This window comes from Cygnus olor, chromosome 2 (genome assembly GCF_009769625.2).
Source record: "Cygnus olor isolate bCygOlo1 chromosome 2, bCygOlo1.pri.v2, whole genome shotgun sequence".
Classification (NCBI taxonomy): domain Eukaryota; kingdom Metazoa; phylum Chordata; class Aves; order Anseriformes; family Anatidae; genus Cygnus; species Cygnus olor.
In genome coordinates this window covers 3,702,252-3,719,185 of record NC_049170.1, presented here as the reverse complement: position 1 = coordinate 3,719,185, position 16,934 = coordinate 3,702,252, and the positions used below count along the sequence as shown (strand labels likewise).

General features: G+C 41.6%; 1 protein-coding gene across 1 annotated transcript in view; it reads left to right on the top strand.

Annotated features, from left to right (window-relative positions):
- Positions 1-16,934, top strand: part of VIPR1 (vasoactive intestinal peptide receptor 1) — a 112,680-nt gene that overhangs the window by 57,484 nt on the left and 38,262 nt on the right. Inside the window, exon 4 of the mRNA XM_040549730.1 lies at positions 14,634-14,737. Within this exon, the coding sequence (XP_040405664.1) occupies positions 14,634-14,737 (104 nt within the window). The remainder of the gene's footprint in view (positions 1-14,633; positions 14,738-16,934) is intronic.

Genomic DNA, 16,934 nt, shown 5'->3' with positions numbered 1-16,934 from the left:
GCCAGGCCAGGAGCAAGCCTCAAATAGAAGCCAACCTGTTCCCTTTCTCTTCATACCCATGTTGCTGGCATTTGAGGCTGTCCTGCGAGCCGTGAGTTCAGCAAATGTCATCTGGCCTTGCAGCTGGCAACGTACAGTCGTTGTACTTTCGACAATCATATACAAATGTGTAAAGCAGATATGATCATAAATAAAGGCAGGATAAGACTGCCTCTTGTTTTACAGGATTTCTTGCAAAATTAATGTCATTGAAGTTTGTAAAGCAGTTCTTCCTTTGTAGTAGTGAGTATCATTGAATAGACACAGACACAGACACAGATTTCTAGGTTGGAAGAGACCTCAAGATCATCGAGTCCAACCTCCGACCTAACACTAAGCACTCCACTAAACCATATCGCTAAGCTCTACATCTAAACGTCTTTTAAAGACCTCCAGGGATGGTGACTCCACCACCTCCCTGGGCAGCCCGTTCCAATGCTTAATAACCCTTTCGGTAAAGAAGTACTTCCTAACATCCAACCTAAAACTCCCCTGTCGCAACTTTCGCCCATTCCCCCTCGTCCTGTCACCAGGCACGTGGGAGAACAGACCAATCCCCACCTCACTACAGCCTCCTTTAAGGTAACTGTAGAGAGCGATAAGGTCTCCCCTGAGCCTCCTCTTCTCCAGGCTGAACAAGCCCAGCTCCCTCAGCCGCTCCTCGTAAGACTTGTTCTCCAGACCCCTCACCAGCTTGGTCGCCTTTCTCTGGACTCGCTCGAGCACCTCCATGTCCTTCCTGTAGCGAGGGGCCCAAAACTGAACACAGTACTCGAGGTGCGGCCTCACCAGAGCCGAGTACAGGGGCACAATCACTTCCCTAGACCTGCTGGCCACACTGTTTCTTATACAGGCCAGGATGCTGTTGGCCTTCTTGGCCACCTGAGCACACTGCTGGCTCATATTCAGCCGACTATCAACCAATACTCCCAGGTCCTTCTCGGCCAGGCAGCTTTCCAACCACTCATCTCCCAGCCTGTAACGCTGCTTGGGGTTGTTGCGCCCCAGGTGCAGGACCCGGCACTTGGCCTTGTTGAACTTCATACAGTTGATCTCAGCCCATCGCTCCAGCCTATCCAGATCCTCCTGCAGAGCCTTCCTGCCCTCGAGCAGATCGACACACGCACTTAGCTTGGTGTCATCTGCAAACTTACTGAGGGTGCACTGGACGCCCTCATCCAGATCATCGATAAAGATATTAAAGAGGACCGGCCCCAGTACCGAGCCCTGGGGGACACCACTAGTGACCAGCCTCCAACCAGATTTGACTCCATTCACCACAACTCTCTGGGCCCGGCTATCCAGCCAGTTTCTAACCCAGCGAAGCGTACGCCAGTCCAAGCCCCGAGCAGCCAGTTTCTTGAGGAGAATGTTGTGGGGAACGGTGTCGAAAGCCTTACTGAGGTCAAGGTAAACCACATCCACAGCCCTTCCCTCATCCACCAAGCGCGTCACTTTGTCATAGAAGGAGATCAGGTTCGTCAAGCAGGACCTGCCTTTCGTAAACCCATGCTGACTGGGCCTGATCGCCTGCTTGCCCTGCAAGTGCCGCGTGATGACCCTCAAGATAATCTGCTCCATGAGCTTTCCTGGCACTGAGGTCAAACTGACAGGCCTATAGTTCCCCGGGTCTGCCCTCCGGCCCTTCTTATAGATGGGTGTCACATTGGCTAGCCGCCAGTCAACTGGGACCTCCCCCGATAGCCAGGACTGCCGATAAATGATGGAAAGCGGCTCGGCCAGCTCCTCTGCCAGTTCTTTCAGTACCCTCGGGTGCATCCCATCGGGCCCCATCGACTTGCGCACATCCAAGCTCCTTAGCAGGTCGCCAACCATTTCCTCATGAATAGCGAAGGCCACATCCTGCTCCCCATCCCCTTCCGCCAGCTCAGGGCACTGGGTGTCCAGAGAACAACCGGTATTGCCGCTAAAGACTGAGGCAAAGGCGGCATTAAGCACCTCAGCCTTTTCCTCATCCTTAGTAACCAGGTTTCCCCTCGCATCCAGTAAAGGATGGAGATTCTCCTTAGTCCTCCGTTTCGCATTGATATATTTGTAAAAGGATTTTTTGTTGTCTTTAATGGCAGTAGCCAGGTTGAGCTCCAGATGAGCTTTGGCCTTTCTAATTTTCTCCCTGCACAGCCTCGCTACATCCTTGTAGTCCTCCTCAGTGGCCTGCCCTTTTTTCCAAAGATTATAAACCCTCTTTTTCCTGCTAAGCATAAGCCGCAACTCTCTGTTGAGCCAGGCCGGTCTTCTTCCACGCCGGCTCGTCTTTGGGCACGTGGGAATAGCTTTCAAGGAAATCAAACATCTAGTAAACGTTTATGTCTTATGCTTTGATCCCTTTGCAGGAACATGAGAGCTTATACCAAAGTTCTGAGTGATAAAAGATCCTCTCTATATTTATAGCAAGAAAAGGGTGAGATATTGGGAAAAAAAGAGTTAATGTGATTTTCCCATTTAATGGAGAATATACTCTTACAATGACTAATATGCTGTCTCATGGTAAATAAAGGATAAAATATCTTGTGGCATTTAGAAAACTTAAAATCCCTAGCATAGTCCTGACATCATTTGACATTAAATTTTTATGCCATTCACAAATACAGAAGATTTTCATTATTTTATGACATTCGTCAGTACCCTGTGAAGGAGATAGATGAAAATATTTTTGGCACTTTTTATTATTAAAGTGCACTACTTGCTATCTCTTCACCAGAGTGTTCCAGCTTTCTTTCAATACATAGAATATGACACTTGTAATAGAGATTTGTTCCCCACAGTTTCTCCAGGAGCAAATTGTCCATCCTGCACAAGTTAAACAGTAAAAACTAGCACTGACATTTTTTTAAGCTTCAGCTATGAGATGAATTGCTTGAGGGGGTGGGGGTGGGAATAGCCAGGATTGCTGCACTCAACAAGGAAGAGATCCTGATGAACTGCAGTTCATCATTAATTCTACTTATCTGTATATTCAAGTCATCTCAAACAGACTTGTCTGAATCCTGCATTTCTGCAGGCGAACAGTGCCTACTTCCAGAGTTACCAAGGCATGGCAGTTTCCCTGTGCACCTTAATACATGCATGCATTTTCACAGTTCAGCTCAAAAAAATCCTTCAATATTGGTCAAATACCTTGAAACAGTGCCATCACAGTTATCAGATATCATCATCATAGCTTCACCCATATCTTCCCTCCTCTGTTCCAAGAATTCCTGATTTCCCAATTCCCCGTTATCCAATAAATAACGTCTTCATGTCATTGTTTGTTTTGTTCATCCTCTACACTTTTACACCAAACACCAACTCTTTCACAGATTAGAAATATGCTGCCAAACATTGGGCATGAATGATACTAAGAAAAAGAATTTGTAGGCATTGATGGATCCCCTACCATGAATTTACATTTTTGCACTCTGCTTTTGAGTGGAGATGGCATAACCTTACAGGTTTAGCCAAACTGTGATGCTGCTGTTCAGAGCAAACATTGTCATCAGTGCATTTTTATGTAGATGGGAAGCCATCAGAGATTCTAGCTGGCATTACCACCCAGCACTGATTCATGGATCCTTCTGATGCCATCCCTACCATTGTCCTATTGTATTTGAACATAACCTTTTCCAGCAGATTGAAGATCTAAAACAATATCACGAGAAGACAATCAAAATTCTCGGTTAACTATTGTGACATTCATGCACAAATGATAATCATAAAAATACAATGTAAGGAAGCAGTCAGGAAACTGATATGGAAATTTGCCTAATACATCACAGATCAGAGGTTGTGAACATACAGATTTATTTGCCCACCTGAAACACCTATTAAGTTTCCACATATCCTCTTGAATACTGAAAATCATCATTCCTCAGTCTCGTGCCCTGTACTGATCTGATCCTTGGGCCAGGTTTAGTACCTGGAAGGCTCTTGAGATAAACTGCCATCCACTGCAGCAGGGTAGCTGCTGCAATGCTCCTCGTGTTCCTCCAGTGTACAAGAGGATGGGAAATGACTTTCCAAAAATCTTACCACTGCTTTTTAGTCTCTCCCTATTGCATGTAAGTGACAAAGAAAAACTAAATCTGTACAAGATAGATCTTCTGGTAAATAAAAGCTCTGTCATTCCAGGAGAAACTGGAGTGGCATGCCTCAGTGACACCTGCTTAGCTTAGTAAAACAAACGGTGGGAGTTCTCACTGCAAGAGCAAAATCAAGGGGAGAGGAGCGCTTTAAGCCCAAATCCAACACTGGATGAAAAATGGAATCTGCATACTGTCATGAAACCATCAGATTAGAAATTGGAAGAAGGCTCCAGTGGGGATTTGTGGGGGAATTAAAGACTGATTTGGAGATATTATCTGATGATCTTTTGAAGTGGTTAGATGATGTTGAAGACCTGAGACATCCCTAGTACTGCTTCTATAAGATCTTCTGATGGACCCACCACGTTTCATGTGCAGTGAGCCTAAGAGATAGAGAGGGAAAGAGGCGGGACCATGTAGCTCACTGACTGCCAGCACAGTGGGGGACTCAATTCTGCACCTGTTCACCAAATACTCAGTTATGATTTGTGCATTATGAACTATAAAAGCAAGCCAAGACTTGTTCGTATTAGTCTCAGGTGAATCTTGAGTTGTCTCAGTGAAATTATGTCCCTTCCTCTGAATGTCATTACTAAGAATGCTGACCATCTGGCTCAGGCAATTTCCTGGCTTCAAGCTGCTGCTCTCCATCCCGTTTAGCAATCCCAAATGCTGCATACTGTGAAGCAGATTCTCCAAGTAATATTTGGCTTTGGCTGTCCAAGGAGGTGATGCTTTTACTGGCTACCTGGAGTCTCAGAATGAGCATAAAGCTGTCTGTGCTTATCACTGACAGCTTTTACATGCACTCAGTTTGCTAGACTGATTTCCATGGTGCTCATTCAGAAGGTTTCATGCAGTTTTCCATGCAAGAATTAGAGTGGGATGAGAGTCATGTCACCAGACTCATGTGGCTGACACCAACTACAAAAATTGCCAGTTGTATTGTACAGCATCTCTAAGGTCCATATTTGTGCACAGCTACAGTAAGTGTTTGGGTTTGCAGTCTTTTCTCTACAACAGTCTTTTCAAAACAAATTTGAAAATGACAAGGGTATTTATCAGCATTGATTAATGAAAACAGCAAGCCGTTATTCTTCTACATGATGACTGGGATCTAAAAGTTCTAGGCTGCTTGAGAAAGATGATTCAATCTGGTCATGGGATTTATAAATTCTTGAATTTAAACAAAAGTGTATGTTAATAAAAATGTGTTTTCTGCCTATACAGCCTTGCTCCTCTCTGTCTATATAGTGTGGGTAATCAGGGTCAGAATCATCTCACCTAATGTCAGCTATATGAAAGGTCGACATTTCATCATTTAATCCCAGATGTGTGGACTTTCTCATGAAGTCAACAGAGAGGCACCTCCCATTTATCCTGGAGGTGATTCTCTGTGGTTTGAATCAGCCTCTGATTACCTCCACTGCTCTATGGAGTAATTCAGAATAGGCACTTAGGATGTCAGCTGTAGGTGGACCAAATCTGCTCATCCACAGGCTCATAGGTAAAATTTTCAGATTTATCTAAATAGTGTTTGTGTTAAATATTATTGCAAGTTATACAAATATTGGCTTATATTTAAAGAACCGTGTGACAAAATCTTCTCTGGTTTTACAGTCTTTTAAACCTGGAGTAACTCAAGTTCATGACAGCATTAGCATTCAGAATCTGACTTAAAGTCCTTAAACAAACCCTTTCCTGCTTAAGCAGAGCCCCAAGAATTGCCTGAGAAATTATGGATCTTATTATGTTATTGTAGATGTTTTAAATCACAATCCATCATGAAGATTAAGTCTTCATTTGGTTTTTGGTTTTTGCATGTCTTCCATCATTTTAAACTTGCAGATTCATAATCGTCTGTCAGATAGCTTTTCCTTTTGAATTTAAAAGGCATCTTTCTCTCTGTGGCATATTTCAATTCAACAAATATCAATCAAAAACTTTTTTCGTTATCTTTTGTCATTCTGCTTTTTGGTATTGTGCCCAAAGTTATTTTAACTACTGTTTGATCTTAGGTATGAGTTAATGTGAGCACTTATACACAAGACATGGTTCATTTCATTCCTGCCCTCTGACTGATGACCTTTTAACAAATTCAGTATGATGGACAGCAAAGATTTAACTCTGTCATCTCATTTTTCTTCCTGATTCATCTGCAGAGAGTTTGGAAATGGCACTCTCTCTCCATACCTCCACCCTGAAAGAAATGGACTAATCCCTTGTAGCATTATCTAACCTCATTAGGGCAGAGGCAATCAAGTCAAATCCTTTCAATGTATGTAATTTACTGGTAACATCCAGGTCTTAGTGGTGTTTGGTAAAGCAATTCCCAGCTGTCAGAGCTCCCCACCCCTCCAGTTCTGGCACACACACACACACACCGACACAACTGCACAGAGCAAAGGGAAGAGCTCCCCATGAAATAACCGAGTCTGAGTCACCTGCAGATATTGAAATAAGTTGTTAAACAGACTACTGGGGGTAACTCCACTGATGTCACCTGCAAGCTTGTGGAGTCCTCGCATGCCCCACAGGGAGTCCTTCAAAAACACCTGAGTCTCTCAGGGTGGATCTTGGGGCAGGTGTAGCCATGTCCTGGGAGAATCAAATGAAATTTGTAAGTAGGACATGGATACAGGCACAGGGATCTGATATTCTGCTGTCTTTCTATGCAGTTGGTTAAATGAACAGTCAAATTCCTTCCACCACACCATGGGCACCTAACAGTTAGGCATCCAATCTTAACTCCTTGTCTAATTTCTCCTCTAGCCGGTGGGAAAGAGAGGCATTTGCAGGGCATGAGTTATCCCACAACATGTCATAGAAAGGGATGAGATGACCTTTGGAGGTCTGATATAACCTCTGCAGGGAACCTGAGTCTACTGTCCTTACATTTCAATGGCAAAAGTTTAGTGAGATGAACCCCAATCTTTTTTTCACGTGAAGGAGGTTTACGAGTAGACAAAAACAAACAAAAATGCAGAATCATACTCATTTCCCCAGCCTCTAAAAATGATTACCATTTACTTGCAAAACATTTTAATTTCCTTCTCTTGAACCAGGGTTATTTTCTTCATTTTCTTTCCTCCTTTTTTTCTATCTTGCATTTGAAACTGAAAAGAAAACAGAACAAAACGGAGAGAGGGATGACCAGATGTTGGATAAGGAAAAGACATTACCACTATCATTGAGAACCCCAAAATGAACCAAAACCACTATTTATTTACTACAATGTTCATTTGAAAGGAGAAAAAAAAAAAAACGTTGAGTCTATCTGTTATGCAGGTTTGTTCACTGAGATCCGTCAACGTCCTCAGGTGCCAAGCAGCCTCAGTCCAAACGTACCTTCATGACACAAAGATAAAATTGCTAGGAAACGTCCTCATTCACATGGAATTGTGGCAGTTATTTGCATAGTCCATTCTGAAAGTCACTGAAAAGGGGACAGGACAGCCAATGCTGCTGCTGCCTGTGCTTGTCAGGGCAGCCTCCAAGCACTCTTTAACATCCATTTCACTCATTTGTCATGGACAACTGGATGCCCAGCTCAGAAATCAGTGCTGGATTACTCTGTTTCCATAGATCAGTGTTGATCTTTTTATCTGCATTTAAGAGTGCACCCTTCAAGTCAGCTGGCTCCAGCAATGTGCAGTGGTGTAACTGACTGAAGAAACAGGTGGCTATCTGGATGTGCAGCTTATTTAAAGCTTAGTTTTGCTTCAGACCTTTGAGATTTGTTTGCAGCTGAGGTGTCGTGACACGGTTGCCCTGCTCCTCTGAAGGTCTGGTGCTGAGAAGGTCATGTACGCCCAGGGATAGCAGTGCCGTGAGGTCCTCAGATGGAAAACCTGCTGTCAGCCCATGCTTTGTGGAGTTAATACCTCCACTTAGCCAGAACTGTTCATTTTATTCTTGTAAATAATTCCTGGTGTACTGTACTTGCAGTGTCTAAAGAGCTAATGAGAAATTTGTCCTAGAGTTTGACAGCTCTGCTTTTATTGTGAGAAAACAAATGGAGTTTGCAAAAGGTGCCTAATTAAGGGGAACATGTGATGTTAAGAAGAGAGGAATTATCTGTGTTTATTAAGGATTGAGATCTTCACGCTGAGAAATGTGACGTGCAGGAAAGGGAAAGGAGGAGAAAGGAAAATGGGGGATTTCCCGAAATCACAGGTGCGGTAAGCTTTAGGGCAGCAGCAGTGTGAGAGTAATAACTACAGACCAAGTGATGTGAAAAGGAACAAATGAAGAAACTGAAGGCTGTGACTGTTATGTGATGTGCTGAGTCTATGCCACAGTTTGTTTGTCTGTTCGATACATCATGTTGGCAGAAATTGTACTGAAAGAATGATCTTACAAAATCATGGCTGAGACACAACAAGCAAGTTTGGAAAATATCTTTGTTGTGACTGACAAGTCGCAAGTTTCTCCCAGATCTAACCACTTCTGTATCCAGTTAAAAAACAAGCTGTAGCTCTGTCTAGAAGTCTCAGGTGTTTCCCAATAACAGCAGGACAGATCGATAATAAAAATGGAACTACACATGTTCCAGTGGGCTCAGCAACATCTCAAGAAAAGTGATAAGATCTGCTATTGCTTTAATAGCTTCTGCTTGAAAAAATCAATTTCTGACCACGAGGTAATGGCAGACCAGCAGGACAGATGGCTACTTAGAGCAGACCTTCCCTCTCCTTTAGAAGCTATTACACGAAAGGGCAAGAGAAGCAAGAGGAAGACTAAAGAGAACATCCTTTAGCAATGACTGGCCTCAGATCTCTTTGAATGAATTTAGGCTCCCATTAAAAGCCAATAAGAAGTTTTCTCCCACTAAGATCAAAGTGTTAAAATCTCACCTATGACACAAACTTTCAGATATATTTCTGAGTCTGAGGTGTGTATTTGAAACAGATGAGAGAGAAAAATAATTAAGAAAGAGAAAAACCTTGAGAGTTAGACATATGCAACAAATTGCTTGTAATACAGTTACCTCTTTGTATTTATTCCATTCACTTATTCAGTGTTTAACTTCTACACAGATCAAACACCTTTTATAAAGAAAATCTTCTGTTTCTGTCTCAGTTGCACTGACTCTTCACTCCTCCTTCACTATGCCATGAATTAATCATGTAGTTCCTCTACAAGACTTTACTGGTGGGTATAACACAATCTGAAAGGTTCTTTTGATACATGTTTCTTCCACATCATCCCCAAATTCGTTTATACATCAGGAAACTGAATTAAAAGCTTTACCTTACTGTGTTCCTCTTCAAGAAATTCTATCCCAATTAATACCAATTAATAAATTGTGTGCAGTGTTTTGCTGTAGAAGAGTGTCTCCATTTTTCCTAAGGAATGGCAATGAAGATGAATATTCACTGCAGAGCTTGAGTTAGGCATCTTTTATAGGGCTTTGAGGATCCTGGCGACAGAGGAGGAAGCCTTGAAGTTGACCCTTTGTGCTGCTTGTGTGGGCAGCAGAGGGAGCACCAGAAAGGCCAGAAGACTTCATGGACGGTGAAGCTGAGCAGGTCCATCAGTGATAGTTGGGGGACTCAGGTCCAAAGGAGAATCCACCATCACTGGGGCAATGTATGAATAAAGGAGGGAGTGGAAACTGTGCAAGGGGAGTAGCTAGATTAAGGCTCTTCAGCTAGAAAAATGTGGATTCAAAGGATGTAAGTCATAATGTTGTGGAGAAAGTAGGTAGGGAATGATTGTTTCATGGTGTACAAGCTAAGAGGTAGAAAATGAAACTGTCTAAAATAAGGAAAGGGGTGTGTGTTTTCACCCAACATACAAAGAACTGTTAGGGCTGATAGACCAGGAAGGTACAAGTGAAAGCCAGAAGTGCAAAGAGATATCAGATCACTAGAAAGACGTAAGATATATTGAGAGTATAGAAATAAGTTTGATGGTTAGGTGTATGGAACACTAGCCCATACATAACCTCCATTTGAGGGAGCTGAGAAGATGTTTGCTTCATTACCAGGATTTACAAGATGCAAAGCTGTACAATTATTTTGCTGCTTAATTTGTCCTTCTTCATAGGGACCTTTAACAGCTCTTCACCCAAACTGGGGAAAAGGAAGAGGAAGGAAAAGATAAAAAAGATGTCCTCCTTGTCTCCAGATTAGTATCAATAATGTCAACTCATTGTTATTTGTAGTTCCAATGGAAAAAGACAAAAAAAGAAAAAGAAAAAAAAAAAGTAATGTCAGAGAGAAAGAGGAGGAGAATGTTTTTTTTCCATAGAAGAAAATGAATTAAAACAATTAACAAAATCTGAATATACGCAAGCTGAAGTAAAAACAAGAATATTTGGACAATCTTTTCATGAGTATACAGGTTTAGGTATTTTTTCTTTTACTGCTTTTTTAATGCTAAAAAGAAATGTGTGTTTTCTTTTGTTTTTTAACAGATATCAGGCAAACAGTGAATTTAGCCAGTCCTGCTTGTTTTCACTGAGAGGGATTTCCTTCCCTCTCTCTTTGTTACCCATAGCAGAGAGTTTCTGAATCACCCTGCAAGCAAGGCAAAGCTACTCAGGATAGGTGTGCAGCATGTGCCAGATTTAATACAAGCTGATCAGAAGGAAAGATTGAAGCATTCGGCTAATTGCTTACAACCATCAATTCCATTTTCATAATAGGCATGCCATCAGACTGTGCAGATTAGCAAATTAGTGAGGGGATTGTGAACTCTAAGGAAGCATTTGCTTAGACCAGGAGCAGCTGCTGGGCCAGATGGCAAAGTCCTGTCCTATAGCAGACGTACTACCAGAAAGATGAGAAGTGTACGGAGGAAATGCAGTCACTCCTCGTGCTTCATGTAGATTATTGTTAATTGCTGTGGCACACTGCAAGCAGATTTTCAAGGAATGCAGGCAGAGGTAGCACATGAGGAAGAGCCGTGTATAAATCCCAGCAGTTTATGTAGGCTTGGATGACCCTTCCTGTCACCATAGAGGATTAAATTTGCAGTTCGGTAACATGTAGTGAGCTGGTGTAGATCTTGAGAAAGACCCTGCTGATCCTGCTGGGGCTCATCCTGAAGCCACTGACACATTTGCACTTTCATACAGTACATCTACTGGTATCTGGGGCTGGATCAAGGGATATGGTGGTTTGATTAAACATTTATGGCCCATCATGCTACATGTGAGCCTTTAAGGCGCTGCTGCAGTAAAACTTTGTGAAAACTGGTTATTCAGGCCTGCGGCTCTACCCCTTGCCTTTCAATAGTGATTTATGCCTTGATTGTCATAAACACTGATATAAATGAGCCAAAGGTCTAGCCTCATATTTACACTTGTCATTCTCTTCTATAAGCAGTGGCTTTTATGTTACTGGTTCTCCAGCAATAGCTATAGTTCCTTTAGCTTGTGTAAGGATTACCTCTGCACATTATATTTGCCAGCTTGAGAACTCTTTTTTTTTTTTTTTTTTTTTTTTTCAGATGTCTGCACTGTTATTTTCCTTCCTTTGTACATCAATCCCCTCCTACCTGGCAGGGAGTCTTATGAAAAGGTCATCACCTTGTTCCCTTTAAAAAACATTTGTCCTAGTATCTGCAAAGAGAAAAGGCAGCACCCAGCGAAGGACTTCAGTTACATGCAAGGCTCCCATGCATAGTGAGCTTCTAAAGTAATGAGACCCTTCTTGCACTTTCTAATTTCCTTTGCATTTTCTAAACACGACCAAAGTGAAACACAGGAGGCTTCGTCTCAACCTAAAGAAACACTTTTTTACAGTAAGGGTGACCAAGCACCACAGCAAGTTGCCCAGAGAGCTTGTGGAGTCTCCCTCCTTGGAGAGGAGATATCTGAGGATATCCAAAAGCCATTGGACATGGTCCTTGGCAAGCAGCTCTAAGTGGCCCTGCTTGAGCAGGAGGGAACCAGGTGGCCTCCAGAGGTCCCTTCCAACCTCAGCCAGTCTGTGATTCTGTGAAATCAGGAAGCTGAGTTCTGGCAAAACATGTTGTTGGGTTACTGTTATCATAGATGATAGCTAGTTGTGGCTTTTTTTTTTTCTTTTTTTTTTCCCCTTTAGGTAGAAAACCTCATCTCTTTGAAATGGTTGTGGCTTTTAGGAGTAGGTGCACCAGTTTGACAGTTGTAATACTTCTAATAAAAATGAAATACAAAACCTACAAGAGCTTCATTTTCATGTCTGGGACAGGGAAAAAGCTGTTAACGAGTATATCCCCTTTCTAAAGCCCTGCTATTGGTGGGGAAACAGAAACCTAGTGAGGACAAATGAACTGGCTGCAGTTCCACTGGAGGTGTGTGACAGAGCTGAGCTTTGAGCCTGTAGCATAAAAATCTTAGCTTAATGCTTTAGTCTAAAGTTCACAGCCTGTTTATTAGGTAAACCTCGGAGTAAGTACTAAGCTTGTGAGGCATTTTTCCAAGTTTTATGTTCATCTTCAGGAGAAAGTAATCAACCTAATGTTAAGTAGTAATTAGAAATGTTGTTTGCTCTGAGGGGAGATATCATCCAGCACTTGACCCAAAATGGTAGTGTGGTAAAATCTATAATTTCTTACCTTGTACTTTTTGCACCTCCCAGGCATCTAGCACAGAAAATGAGAGTTATAAAGATGTGTTGTATCAGACCATGTGTTCGAATCTGTGCATCAAAAAGTAAGATGAGCAGCAAAGGGTGGTAGAAAAACTTATTAGGGAAGAGAGAATCCCTAAAATTAGGCAGATTTTTTTCTTTTTTTAATCCCAGTGATGCTACATGATTTTGTTTCCCTCTGCCTTAGTTTACACATCTGCTAAACCATTAAGACAATTTTGAAAAGTACTCATGTGAACAGGGAGGACAAGAATTACAAAGAATCAAACAGTTATGGGGAAGTGCACTTAAAAAGAAGAACTACAAAGAAATGAATGGAACTGAAACTGGCACCCCTTAGTTCACTGACAATAAGAAGCAAAGAATCAAAACCATCATGAAAACTGAAGACATCCCCAGACAGAGAGAGCAGTCTTGAACAGGAAATAGGAAGCAGAAAAAATCAGATAATGGGATCCATTGTAATGGAGAAATTACATAACACCTTAAAAAATAAATAAATACTGAGCAGTCATGTCCTTGATTTGTTTGCACATGATCTCTTATGATTTTGATATGAACCCTGGAAAAAGAAATGTAAACAGTGACCATGAAGGAAAAGCCTGGGGACCAACAACCCACCAAACTGCTCAAGTTAGCTACTTTTGGAGCAGCTGTTGAAAGGAACAAAGGCACCAGAGCCTTCATTGTGTTCAGATCTGTCAGAAGGAAGAATTACAGAGGCAAGTTTTGGTATCAAAATTCACCTATCACAGGGATTCAAGAACTGGATTAAGTAAGGTGATAAGCTGATGATTATTTCAGTGCAAGGTAGGACTGTACAGTTATGAAGATGTTCAGATGACTCAACAGTCAGAAATTCCTGGAGGTGATGCTTGGATATTTTCATGACTCATAGCAGCATAATTGATTTTCTCCTGTGTGCAGTTTTATTATTCCTGTGTGCAAAGGTCCTCACTGCTGGAAATGTTTGCAAAGCTCTTGAGTTTCACTGATGTAATTCTTCAACTAAAAAGCCGTAAGCAAGTTTTGACTGTTTACCATTTGCTTATTCTGTTTATTGTACCAGCTTTCCGGTCACGGATGGCAGGATGTTTTATGTGATAAAAGACACCAAAGGAATGCCAAGCATTCAATTTGTGAAATTTTATAAGTTGATAATACAATGGTGTGATTCACTTGAGATGGACTGGTTAGGGATCAGTGGTCAGAGAAGGTGCTGGGGGAATATGCAATTTACTTTTGATGTTTTGCTTCTTTGTTGTTTCTGTCTGACAAACATCTTGTACACATGTTAAAACAGGCAATACAGATGGTCAGTATCCGGTTTTTCTTCCCTCTTAGCCAAATTTTGAAGTATTTTTTTCTCAAGCACCAGTACAGTAGGTTTCATGGGAATCGCAGTTGAATAAAGTTTAGGACTTGTTTTGTAGGCAAGGTCTGGGTTTTGAGGACTGGGTTCAGTTCCCAGCTCTCCCACCTTACTTGTATAACATGAAATCAGCACTTTATCTATCCCTGCCTTGGCTTCTCACAAGCAAAATGAAAGCTGTAAATACTTCACTGCTCTGGTTAGATGAAGAAATTTCCAGGAACGGAGACAATAACACTCTCAGACAATAGCCTTGCATTGCCCACAACCAAGGGACTCAGTCCAGGTGGTATTATGGTACCATTAGAAGAGATGCTTTGTGAGCACCTCAATATAAAAACTACTTGTATCTGAAGACTGAATTTGTGAGCCAATTGGTTCCTCCACTTTATGTGTTGTGTAAGATGAGTACTTCTTAACAGAGAAAATGTATGAGACTTTTACTGTGTTATGAGAAATGTGATCTGACATTTAAATGAAGAAAAGGCAAACATATGTTTAAGAGCAAGCCCAATGTTTCTTCTGTTAATCATCCCTTTCTATTTATTTTTTTAGGAAATGTGACCAGGAATTGCACAAGTCAGGGCTGGACAGATGTGTACCCTGCACCGTATACTGTAGCTTGTGGATATGATTCCAACAGCACTCCAGGAGAAGAGGTCTGTAGAGCTGGATGAGTGGATATCATGACTTACTATCATGAGTGGATAGATAGCAGAATCACATGGTATTCTAAACCTCTATTTTTTCCATTCCTACTCTAATTCCCTGAAAATGAAGGATCATCTTGAAGATCTCTGGAAGCAGAGATCAGTGTCTGGTTAAAGAGATGATCCTCCCTTTGATTTCCAAGGGGGTGGCAGGAACTCAGCACCTGAGAAGATCAGACCAGTGTCTCTGTGATGCCCAAGTGTAACTTCAGGTGCTTGATGTTCCATGTTCAAGTTTGAAACAAGGCTTCCCTTGAGATATTTATATTTAGCCTTGAGTAGGTATGGTGATTCCAGTATTTGTAGGCCAAACACAATCATCAAAAGATCAGAAGGGATAAACCGATATAACTCATTTGTCATCAGTGCAGCTGTGCTGATCTCAACCAGATAAAGTCTAGGAAGCTAGGCAGCACACACATTTTCAGGCCATGTTACTGAATTTTGCAAGAAAATCCACAAACTCTCTGGCATATCGCTTGCAGGTAAATTAGTAATCACTGAACTAGATATAATTAGCTTTCAAATATTACAGAGTATTGTCATTGCACAGAAAGGAATTTGTTACTGGTTTGCTGCATGCTGAAGCACAAAGGGTAAAGTCTAAAGAAGATAAACGAAGTTGTTAGATGCAGTATTCACCTCACGTAACCAAAAGTTCAACATCTAGTCTAAACTAGACACCGATAGCTCTCCTATAGTCAACAAGAAAAAGCTCATGCTAGAAAAATATTATCTTTTACTGCAACTGTATATTTATATTAAACCTATGTCCAAGTGTGGGTTTTTTGTTTGCTTGCTTGTTTGTTTCTGCTGTATGGCATTTCTCAGTGTTTGTAAATGTTGGACACAGGAATCTTAATAATGAATGTATATCTATGGTGAGTGGTCTTTGTGTATTGTCACACATTACAAAGGCACTCAAAGAGTTAACAGAAAATCTGAGCTGAACTTTGCTAGCCTTAATAGTAAAAGAATTCAGAAAATACCAAAGGGAAAGATACACAAAGAATATCAGGGATCTACTGAAGAGAGAGCTTTAGTCTGCCTTCGAGGTCAGCCACCTCTTCACATCCTCGTGTCCCATTCCTAAGATCGAGTTTTGTGGCACCAGTTACACAATGCGAAAGCCATTGTTACAGGTCTGCTCTGGGAAGACCCTCCAGCAAGACCTCTAGCTTATGTTCCAGCTGCAAAGGGATTTGGGAATTCCTGGGACATGCTTTGGCAACCCAATGGATTGCAGCGCTGCCAGAGTGCTGCGTTACCAAGAGAACATGTATTGTGCTCTTTTAATTCTTTCTTAATTATTTTCTCTTGATTTGCATGGTTTTGTCATGCTGTTTAAGTCTAATTTGTGTGAAAGGTGGCTGAGGGGGGTGAACATGCAGTCCTAGCCCGTGAAGAAGAATAAATTTTTGTTGTTGTTGAATTGGCTGTCAGTTTGTGGAGGAAGAAATAAAGGGAATAGAAAAAAAGGAGAACAGCAGGCCGTATGGAACATGAGGTCCAGAACAGACTGATAACTATCCATGCCTAAAACACTTCGTGAACTTTAAACATCTACTGGTCTCAAGGCAGAAACAAAAAAAAAAAAAATTAAAAAATAAATAAGGGCTGTGTGCATGATTTCAATTATAAATTCTGGCAGTTTTTATGAAGTAGAAGACATAGCCACCAAAGTAGCGCATTTATGATCTCTGCAATGGTAATGATTCCTTCTCCAATCCGACCTTGAAAACCCATATATTAGTTAATGGGGTGTTGTTTTACTATCCCATTATCAGGCGTGACGCACAGCTTCCCCACTCTGTTCCTCCACCTGCTCAGATGGGAGCCACCCAACTGTCCCTGTAGGCTCTCTCTGAGGCAATGAAGAAAATAGATCAGTTCACCCCACAGTTCTCTCCAGAGGGGCCTCTTTGCATTTACCAGCAGAAACACAGAAGACTTTAGCATAGGTGATGTGAACACAAAGCAAGTTTGCATGCAGGGCTGCTGGAAGACTTGATATCAGTGTTTCTGTTGTTTTGCACTTACAAATGTAAATGTTTCACATTCTAATTCCATTTACTAAGGGACAAATGTAGAGGCTACTGAACAGAAGTGAAAGAAGATAATTCTCAGTTAATCTGAGTTTAGCATC